The following is an 11,621-nucleotide window of genomic DNA, read 5'->3' as shown; positions in this document are numbered from 1 at the left end:
TTGGAAATCACATGTAGTCCATTTTGTCGATTCCCAATATTGCTCCCAATGCTGACTGTCAAATGGCCCTTTCCAATCCACGTGTCCATTTATCAACTGGTACCAAATTTAAGAAATAGTAGCCTATTTTACAACAAAGGCTCTCGGTCTATATTCCACGAACAAGCTCGCCAATTCATCGCGCGTTACAAATTGTAGGTCAAAGCGACAAAAGTTCAAACTTCATTTTTGCAGAAGCATTTTGCAACGTGGAGCGCGAGGAAAAAAAAAAGTTGTTGCTGGTACCGAACGCAATACACGACTGGCCGCTCTACACACACAAGTCTGCTCACTTTCACTTAAGTTGTTCCTTCGGGTGATCCAGGTGGCGTGATTTACGACTCGATAACTCGCAAATAATTAGTGGAGCCATCTGTCGTAAATCTTGGGAATTAAATAATGAGCGATTATGTATCGCGTATTTTGAGCAGAGCATTTTTTTTCAACGTAAAGTTGGAAGTTGTAGGATTTTTGCGAATTCACTTGCAATAAATCGCTACAATTTCCAATACTAATACATCTACATGAGTATTGTCTCAGCCCTAATATACCATATTACTCATCAGTATTGTCTCGGCCCTAATGTACCCTATTTACTCGTGTATAATGTGCACTTTTTCCAAAATTTTAGCATAGGTGTGTATTATGCACAATACTTTGGACAGCCAACATTAAGCCACACATGTTTTTACTTTGTCTCTTTGTAACACACTATATCTACAGGCACAAATGCAAATTGCTACGTTGGATTTCTTCAGTATTAATATTTTTAAAAAAATGCCATTTCCCATGATTTTTCACTTTATAATGAAACGTTTTGTGAAATCGAGAGATGCAGCTTCATTCTTGTAGAATTCAAGCATGCACCTCCTGTCACATGGGATGTATATCAGTGGTATTGGGCAGGCAAGAAATAATATAAAATAACTTCCTAAATTCTTCATATCTTCAACATAATTTTGATCTCTCTTTCTTATACTAAAGAATAGACAAGGTAGTTGCAGAAGTGAATGGTGAGGAGGGGGCCGGGGGTTAGTCATGTGTGTTGTTGACTCATTGCACACAAGAAAATATTTTCCTCTTGATCAGCATAGCAACGGCTTTACAACCTACTACTAAGAAAGCAATTTCTTGAACCTCAGTTGCACTGCACATTATATGCAAGATATAATTGTTTGTTTCTTTTCTCCATGAAAAACCAGTGTGCTCATCATGCATGCTCATGCATTATACATGTGTAAATATGGGTATACATATAATTTTCTTAACAAAAATTCCAGTTTTATTTTATTCAGCTTTTCCCAGTAACCATGAGAGTAAAAGTATTGTTTTTATTCTTTCATTGATAGCCAACATATTAATTTATTATATTTTTATATCATAATTTCAGTGATATTATATCACCTGACAGCAGAGAAATGAAATGTGATGGGGAAGTTGTCTCATCACCAGAAATTCCAATTGTAGAGCACTGTATATCGCAATCACCAAAACCCAGCATGTTCATAAAAGCAGAATGTACAAACAACATGAAAACATCAACTCACAATTACCATATAGGTGAAGTGGATCATTTTTGTTGGAATGGATTTAATAATGTTGTTCCAGGGATATTACCAGAGGCAAGACCTGACGCAGCTGAAAGTGGTAATATTGGAGAGGAGTCGGTTTTTTCCAAGGAAGTGGAAAATCCCATCCAATGTAAGGAATACAAATCTGACATAGGAAATGAATACAAGACATCATTTATGAAAGGAGAAAATGTAAAGAAGGAGGAGGTTGTGAAACATGATGATGGAGAAGTCCCAATTATCAAATCAGAAGAGAGAATCGTTGTGAATCTGACAAATATTGATTTGAAGAATGCACTAAAAGATGAAGATGATGATAGCAGGTAACGAATAATATTAGCATTACATTGTAATATTATCAATATAGGCCTGGTTTAGATGTAAGTAAAGCAGTGTGTTCCAGAAATATTTGAAGGATTTGAGTTGAAAATACATGACAAATTTTGAAGAGAGCAACTAAAGGTTATTTGTAATGTAATTTGGAACTGAAAATTTGTAATATCTAATATCTCCACTCCAACATGCATTCTTTTGGTTGCCTGCAGGCTATCTAGTTCATATTGAAGTTCTCTACTTGTTTTGCAGGGGCTGTTTTGAATAATATTTCCCAAACTGTCTCTAAGATTCTTCGCTTCAGTTTTTTTCAGAGGGTTGTCAGCGTGGGATGTCACACAACCCCTGGTGGCTTCCCTTGGTATGTGGTGGGCCTGCTTAGGACATGTCATGAGAGAGGGCATGGATACATACTAAATCTGAAAATATAAAATACCTATTTTTCACATTCATCATTATACTTATGGATATATATAAGGATATTATATTGTTTTTCTGAGGGCATGTTCTTGTATTTTGCATACTTTTGTAACAGAAATGGATAGTTTTGATTGCAAAGATACATGATGAGTGAGAAATCAAATCTATAGAATAATCTGAAGTAGATATTTGGCAAACCAATTTTGCTGAAATGTGACAGAGTATTCAGCATGTTCTAGAAATCTCCCAAATTTCATTCATTAGTAACTCAAAACTTGTCAAAGATAGCAACTTAACGTGTGTCTCATTATAATCAACTTCAAAAAATTTTAAGCTCTCTGATAAATATGTGTAGGTTTTAACAATGCAGTGAGTTGACTTGAAAAATGGAAGCAGCATCATAAAGCTTTCCGTTCATTATCATATATTGTGACAGAATGTGTTGTCCAAGCACTAACAATACTGAAAAGGTGTATTACCTAGGGAGTGCAAAATCTGGATATTTTATTATCATGAATCTGAAGATTGAAATTAGAGAGTGTATTTCTTGGAGGAAAACTAGACTTTGAAGCTAATCTGGTTTTTATAGGCAATTTCGACTCTAAAGAGAAGAGGTTTGTAATAATTTTTCCACATTTTTTCTCAAAATTCATAATGTTTTTCATTTTAACTTTCATGTACTCTAAGGCCAGTTCAGTGTGCTAGGTTTTGCTTATACCACAGTATACATTCAAAATTAAATCCAGAACAAATGATTTGGTTTATTTTACATTGTTTTCTCCCATTCTTGGCTAACTGAGATGAGGATGACTAATGATGTGATGGATGGTTATTCACAAAAACCTACATGCCAAGATTCGAACCTGGGACTACAGGTATACTGGTCCACTGTGCTAATCATTGCACTCTGGAGTTCAGCAGCAATGCAAGAGCGAGAGACATCATCAACATTTTGATTACATCGTCTGGTGTCTGGCAAATACACAGAGCAATGCTTATGAGTGAGATTCCTTGTCAACAAGTTGTGATGTAAGCTTATAGATGTCAATCAAATGTTACTCTGACGATTCACTTTCTTACGTTGTATTGAATGTGTGGATAAACGTGGAAAGACATTTCCCCATGAGCATTACTTACACATGTTTTGAATGAGCAAATACATGTTTACTACTGACAATACTGATGATTTAGATATGATAATATTTTAAAATTAGAGCACGAAAACACAAAGAAGAGTATTTGAAAAGCAAATTCAGAATATTTTATGTAATTGCAAATTCAACATAATCCGTTGCTACTTCTGCTGCTCTGCTACCAATTGTATATGCTTTTGATGTACAATTTTAATGCTTTGTCAGTTATTCAGACATATGTTCAAAATGCATCATAATATAGAGTAGTAAGGAATTGTAAATTAAATTTACAAAAAGAAGCTAATTTCTTGAACAGTTCAAATTAAGTATTGATACCTACAAGCAAGAAAATATGCCTATTTGATATTTTCTATTTTCATTTAAATGTTTATGATTCAGTGATATACCTTTTTTACACTTGATTTTTTTCCTTCATAAGAATGTATTCCTTTGAAGACAAAATTATTTACTTGAACATAGTCATGCTGCAAATTTACTGTCGAGAGGTACATAAAAAGGATAGTTAAGAATAAGATGGAAGTAATCAATTTCTCATATCCTATTTACCATTTCTCCACCCTCTAACAAGAGCCTCTGTAATCAGCAGACACATGTCACAATTGCCCTTCACTCTTCAAAATACTGCTCAAATGCACAAAAATATTCAAAACATTTCAAGTCAAATTACTCATGGTTACCCATTGCGGAGACAAAAGGAGTTTTGAAATTCGGATTTATCCACAATCCAGATTTTTATTTTCCAGAAGTTTCTGGCCATCTCTATTATCAATGGCCATTTCATCTGCAAAGAGCATATATATATATATACAGGTGCTGAACAAATTAATGGAAACAGGTCGCAATTCATCCGTACAGTACAGTCATGCCACCTGCTACAAAAGTCTGCCAACTGGTAATCATGAAGGTAGAGGAATCAGTTTATCGGAATTGTGTGTGAACATTCTGCTATCAGTTGAATGCCATTATGATTGACCTTTCAGACTTTCAAAATGGCATGATCATTGGAGTGCACCTAGCTGGAACCTCAGTGACTAGAACAGTCAACATTGTGGGGGTTGCAAAGAGCACAGTGTCAATTGTGATGACAGCCTACAGTCAAGAAAGTAAGGCATAATTTTCGTTACAGAATAGCAGTTGAAATTTGAAGCTCACCGACAGAGATAGGCTGGTGTTGAAGTGAATAGTAGCCCAAAAGCACAAGACAACAGTCTTGAGATGAACTCCAATCTCCAAGACCCTGTACAACCAAAACTACCTAACGTGAACTGTATACTGGGAACATTCATGGCAGAGCGGTTATTCCAAAACCATTGGTGTCACTGTGTAATGCTGTGAAGCATCGAAAATGTTACCAAGGCCACAGAGGCTGTACATGACAGCAGTGGGGACAGGTCATCTGGTCTGATGAATCTGCATTCTCATTATTCTAGACCACCGAGCATGTTTGTGTGTGAAGAACGGCTGCAGAAGTCTTTCATGTTGATTGCCTCCTTCCTCCTGTTAAACATGGAGGAGGTTCTGTTATTTCTGAGATGGTGCGGGGAGCGATATTTTAGTTTAGTCTTTGGCCTTTTCCCGGGTTCGATACCCGGTGGAGGCACAAGTGGTTCGGATCCCACTTTAAACTGTAGGTCCAGTCCCAATTAGCCTTACTGTGCATAAAGTGGACGTAAAACACCAACTCAAGCCAATCCAATCTTTGGCCACTTGTAGTCCTCCATGGATGGATCACAGCAGAGAAGTATCGCAGCATTCTGGGCATCTCCATCCTGTGATGCGCACAGTGTTCTCTGATAAACGACCTGTGTTTCAAGACGACGGTGCCCCATTCACACTTTTTGGTGCATCAAAGCAGGTTCAATGAGCAGGAAGATGAAGTGGAACATATCATCTGGGATCATCAAGTGCCTGATCTTAACATATTTGAACATTTGTAAAGTATTTTGGAGGACAAAGTGCTTACTAGGATTCCACCTCCAGCCACACTTAAATACATGCTGTACTTTCAGCCAAGGGTGGGCCAACTTCCTACGAATAAAGTTCTTTTTTGTCATATCAGGGTGTTCATATTTTTTTTGTCCACCACCTGTGTGTCTGTGTGTGTATATACATATATATCCACCATTTCTTGCTTGCCCCCCTCCTCAAAAGCCCTGGGTACGGTCCTGACAGCACACAAAACTTTCCACAATGGAATAATTAAACATGCAGCTAGTCCACATGTGCTACACATTGCAAACTTGGGAATATGCTAGTATATTTCAAACCCCACCTTTAATCCCAACACACACAATGCTTCATTTTTGAACCTTCATGACAAACAAATTAGATAACTAATTGCGAAGTTACAATAATATATGATTATACTAGTACTTTCAGCAGCCATGGCTAACTTTACTAGATCTTCATAGACATTTATTATGTATTTGTGTTCTTATGAAGAATAACGAAATCATTTCATGGACAAAAATCTATCATGTGCACATTCACACAGCCGGCAACCAATTTTACATTCTTATTTGCAATGAGGGGAAATCCAGGTTTCGAATCACTGCTTAAATTTGGATTTTTTTGTTCCTGCAACGAACCTGTACCATTCTTATATTAAATTATCAATCACTTTTAATAATTAATGCAGTAGTCCAAATTATGTATGACCTTGCATATATATATATATATACAGGGTGTCATCTTAATGGCGCCCACGGACCACAGATTCGTATAGAGGACATCAAAACAAACAACTTTTCTGAGTAACATTTTTCTCGTTGGTGCGTCGATTCGACGCTATAACCGTCCAAAAAATATCGTTTTGCCGCCTGGATGCTGGCAACCCAACACAACATTTGATCGTATCTGTGACGTCATTTCCCGCGGCGAAACAGCGCACGGTAGGGTTGCAAGGAACACACAAATTATCTTAAAATTGACAAACTACCAACCACATTATTAGCTGTAAAACGAAGCGAGAAACGCCTTCAGTAGACCGAACATCATAGCCTACCAGCCAGAAGATCAGCAGTCATCTTAGTGGAAGGGGGAAGTGAACCAAGGATATGAGAAATTGTAATGAACTTATTCAAAATGAAGTGTCAATATCGGATTTTGTCTCAGCGTACATGTCAAATATCAACAACAATAAATTTTATTGGACTTACAACTTACGTGTGGCTGTTTACACCCATCTACATGTCAAATATTTGCAAATCTCGTTGCAAGATTGATATCTACAGGATTGTGTCCAGATGCCTTGTGGTACTTTTGTGCTGATAACGGAAGTATCCGAGGTTCACATTGTTACATTACTGCTAAAACACGTACAACCACAGTAACAATCTAATGATGAATCAGTACCGAATATACTGCCCTGTTCACAGCTGCAAACTATTACATGTGTATCCGGTGCATAGATAAACACGGTCGTCGGAGAGCTTGTATTACTACTAAATCCCTGTATTTTCAACCATTCTTGCCGCTTGCCTCATAATGACCTGAATATACATTATATTATGTGTTGCTTACCTTTGGAATTCTGAGTTCTTTCATTTCTATTTTGTCATCTGTTCAGTGTGTCACAGACAACTAGTATCAGAAGGACGAAGTGAATAGACTAAATTGTAGATGCCAACTTGGTAACTAGATTTGCAAATATTTGACATGTAAGCTGAGACAAAATTTGATATGACCACTTCCACTTGAATTCTATTTTCTTTCTACCATTTTTCGTATCGTTTGTTTACTTCCTGGTAGGTTACAGAACGTGTTTTCTCATTTTGTTCTACGGTACATAATGTGGCTGATTTAAGCTATGTCATTTTTCACAGAATGTGTATATTCCTGGCAACCCTGGAATGCATCGCTTCAAGACGGGATATGACGTCACAAATGCAATCAAATGTTGTGTGTGGTTGCCAGCATTCACGCGGCAAAACGGGCTTTTTTGAACGACTGTAGCGCCGAAACGATGCTCCAACGAGAAAAACGTTACTAAGAAAAGTGGTTTGTTTTGATGTCCTCTTTACGTTTCCGTGGTCCGTGGGCGCCATTAAAATGACACCCTGTATATATGCAGTTTCCAGGATGGGCGTGAATCTACCTCCCTTTCTCTAAATTCCACCATGAGAGATGTTTTGCAATAAAAGATCTGGAGGAAACTATATACAGTACATAACTAAGTACAAACCATTAAATTTCGAACCCATTTTATATGGTAGTATGCACTACTGCAGGCAAGCACGTAAACATATCACTGTGCACAGTGAACTGGTCATCTGCACATGGATACCTACATACGGATCGCACTGAACCACAAAATACCCACTCCTGCAAAAACTTTACTCCCTGCTCCCACCCGCAGCTGTTATGCACATTGATCCTGCCCAGCAAAGTTCTCTGCCCCGTTTTATCCAAGCTGCCCTACCATATTCAGAGCTGGGTCCTGAGAAGTAGCACATTGATTGAATGGATACCGGTTTACGGAGTGACTCATGCTGGCCAATGCAGATCTATCTCTACATGCTAATACCCTCTCTAGATTTGTATTGAAATTAAAAAATTGACATGTAGTAGGAATATATACAAAGATAGATTATTGCTGTTTGAATAGATTGATTTATAGGTCAATTAGTAGTTAAAATCACACACATACATATATTGTACAAGCGTGAAAGTACGGGTGCTGCAACGTAACTTCCTTTTTTGAAATGCGTGCCATACACCCTGTAGAGTTCGTAGTGGGGCGGGAGTGGTCTCATTCGACAGGCGCGAGTCTAAAGTTTCGTGTGCGTCCCAATCAGTCGCCGGGTTGGTTCCAACAGGACGGAGCAACGGCCCACACTGCAAGGTCATCGATGGCTGTTTTGCGGGAACACTTCCCGGACCGCCTCATCTCGATCAGGGGCGATTTGGAGTGGCCTGCTCCCCCGATTTGTCCCCTTGCGATTTTTTTTGTGGTTTCTTTTAAATCCCGCATTTATGTTACCATCCAAGGACCCTCCAAGACCTGAAGGCAAACATCCGTCAAGAAATTGCCAACACTCCCGCTGATATGCTGGTGCGGGTCATGAAGAACGCCAGAAATCAGCTTCTTCAGTGTATGGACAATGGAGGCGTCACCTCCCTTATATTATTTTCAAAACTGTGTGAAACATAACTTTAGATATGTACCTACAGTGTAAAAAAAACATTAAACAATTCTAATTCATCACATGGGTTTTATTGCGTTCTGAAATAAGGAAGTTATGTTGCCGCACCCTGTAATAGAGCATCGGTACTTTTATAATGATATTATTTTTGTACATTTTCAACATTAAAACATTGCCTTTCAGGAAGAAATATATAAATTTCATAATACCGAATACAAATGGAGATTGTAGTATACCATCAAGCACCATGTATACTAATGAAATGTATATTGGAGATCTAAAACTACATAAAGCCAGACGTTCTGCCATCAAGAAGAAAGACGTTGAGGCCAAATTGAAGTGTTATTACAAGGAATCTCTTAATAAATCACCTCCTTTAATTGAAGATAATCACAAAAATATCGTTAATCAAAAGAAGGACATTAAGGTGCAACGTATCGCTCAATATGGAAAATCATTTACAACCAAAGTACGCTTAAAACATATCGAAGAACACAATGAATGTATTTCGTTGCAACGAAATCAATGCAAAAAAGTTTTCCTCCAAGACACAAAACTGAGCAAGGAATGTAGCCATGATCATATTCGCCCATACGAGTGTCAGTGCAATAAAACCCTCCAAAGCCATTTGAAAATTCACGATGGAATTCACCCTTATGAATGTCCTCAGTGCAAAGAGAGATTTACTCGAAGTGACAGCTTGAAAAGACATTTGCAAATTCACAATGGAAGTTGCCCATATGAATGCCCTCACTGCAAAATGAGATTCATACGTATTGAAAGCTTGAACACACATTTGAGAATTCACAATGGAATTCGCCCATATGAATGCCATCAGTGCAAAAAGAGATTCACTACTAATTCACAATTGAATGTACATTTGAGAATTCACGATGGAATTTGCCCATATGAATGTCATCAGTGCAAAAATAGATTCACTACTAATTCACAATTGAAAATACATTTGAGAATTGAAGATGGAATTCGCCCATATGAATGCCATCAGTGCAAAAAGAGATTTACTCGAAATGGAAGCTTGAAAAGACATTTGCAAATTCACGATGGAATTCGCCTATATGAATGCCATCAGTGCAAAAACGATTTACTCGAAGTGAAAACTTGAAAACACATTTGAGAATACACAATGAGATTCGCCCATATGAATGCCATCAGTGCAAAAAGAGATTCACTACTAATTCACAATTGAAAGTACATTTGAGAATTCACAATGGAATTCGCCCATACGAATGCCATCAATGCAAAAAGAGATTTACTCGAAATGAAAGCTTGAAAATACATTTGAGATAGCACGATGGAATTTGTCCATAGGAATGTCTTCACTGCAAGAAGAGATTTGCTGCTAGTGGAAATTGAAAACACACTTGAGAATTGACATGTAAAACTCAATATGCTAACCAAGGCGGAATTTTTTTAAATTATAAAACATAAACTAAACGTAAAGTTTCAACCTTCTAGAATTGAGAATTCACAGTGTAACTCGCTCACATGAATGCACTTACAAGGGAGGTTATCTAAGTGTCCCCCTCCGATTTCCATGAAACTTAGCAGGTGTATAGGGCCCCAAAGGAGGAAATACGGGTTTTTTTTTTTTGTTTCAGCTAAAAAACTGTTTTAGGGGGTCAAGGTGAAGACAACGTGAAGTGGGGATCTGACCTCGAAACCATGTAAATTTGGCATAGGAAGAACATGCACATAAAATTGGAACAATCAGCACAGAACTGTAGGATTGTTTGTACTAAATGCAGTGCAATTGTAGAGAGGTGTCGAATTCATAGACACCGTTGTTCCCGGATAGGCATGGGCATAACAATAGATGGACCAGAGCAGGGTAACGGAGCATCAAAATAGCCGCACATGGGAACCATATTTCTATCAAGCATAACCTTGATATCATATTGGTGATATCCATAGCCATGGACACAAGAGGATAGTTCCATACATGAATACACAGCATATATAAAACATTTATTACCACTAGAAAGTAACATGAAACAACGTTATGGTTACCGATCTGCCAACACAAAGTAAAGACAAGCACCCATGTAACACATTGAAAACCGCCCCCATTATTGCTTCCACGGTGTCAATGTACATACTCGTCATAGTAATGGTAATCCTCAAAAAAATTATGTAATCATAATGTTCGGTTACACCATGTACATCTGATTACTGCCACTGCACCACAAACATCACATATCGGAAACAGCATGCCACCGGAATCTTGAATGGAGGTGGCCTCTCTGGAAGATCCCCACTTCAATTTGTTTTAGGGGCAAAACCACTGTTAAATGTCAAGATTAGGTCAATTTGAAGTGGGGATTTGACCCCTGTGTTCCCCTCAGATTTCCATGATACTTGGCAGGTGTACAAAGGGCCCCAAAGGAAGAAATATGTGTTTTTTTGTTTTGGTTAAAAAACTGTTTTAGGGACAAATTGAAGTGGGAATCTTACCGAGAGGCCACCTCCATTTGAGAATCCGGTGGCATGCTGTTTTGGTGGTGACAGTAATCCGATATGTAATCAGTGTCTATGAATTCGACATCTCTCTAGAATTACACTGCGTTTAGTACCGACAATCCTACAGTTCTGTGCTGTGTTTGTTCCAATTATATGTGCGTGTTCTTCCTATGCCAGATTTACGTGGTTTCGGGGTCAGATCCCCTCTTCAATTTGTCCTCATATTGACATTTGAATGGGGGTTTTGCCCCCTAAAACTGTTTCTTAGCCGAAACAAAAAGCAGGTATTTCTTCCTTTGGACCCCTCTATACACCTGCCAAGTTTCAAACAATCGGAGGGGGTCACAGGGTTCAAATCCCCACTTCAAGTTGTCCTCATCTGGACATTTGAGGGTGATTTTTCCCCCAAAAACAGTTTTTTAGCTGAAACAAAAAAAACACTTATTTCTTCCTTTGGACCCCTCTATACACCTGCCAAGTTT

General features: G+C 38.0%; 1 protein-coding gene across 1 annotated transcript; it reads left to right on the top strand.

Annotated features, from left to right (window-relative positions):
- The first annotated feature begins 1,435 nt into the window (after positions 1 to 1,435).
- LOC145996885 (uncharacterized) lies at positions 1,436 to 10,167 on the top strand. Its single transcript, XM_083133440.1, has 2 exons — positions 1,436 to 1,933; positions 8,845 to 10,167. The coding sequence occupies exons 1-2, from the start codon at positions 1,458 to 1,460 to the stop codon at positions 9,782 to 9,784; spliced, it is 1,416 nt and encodes a 471-aa protein (XP_082989566.1). The 5' UTR covers positions 1,436 to 1,457; the 3' UTR covers positions 9,785 to 10,167.
- The last annotated feature ends 1,454 nt before the right edge of the window (positions 10,168 to 11,621 follow it).

This window comes from Lepisma saccharinum, chromosome 13 (genome assembly GCF_977018435.1).
Source record: "Lepisma saccharinum chromosome 13, izLepSacc3.1, whole genome shotgun sequence".
NCBI classification, from domain to species: Eukaryota; Metazoa; Arthropoda; class Insecta; order Zygentoma; family Lepismatidae; genus Lepisma; species Lepisma saccharinum.
Note: the sequence above shows the minus strand (reverse complement) of the source record. Positions and strands in the feature narration are given on the sequence as shown.

Coding starts and splice junctions, on each gene's coding strand:
- LOC145996885 (XM_083133440.1), top strand. CDS start 1,458: ATGAAATGTGATGGGGAAGTTGTCTCATCACCAGAAATTCCAATTGTA. Junction 1,934..8,844: donor GATGAAGATGATGATAGCAG/GTAACGAATAAT, acceptor ATTGCCTTTCAG/GAAGAAATATATAAATTTCA.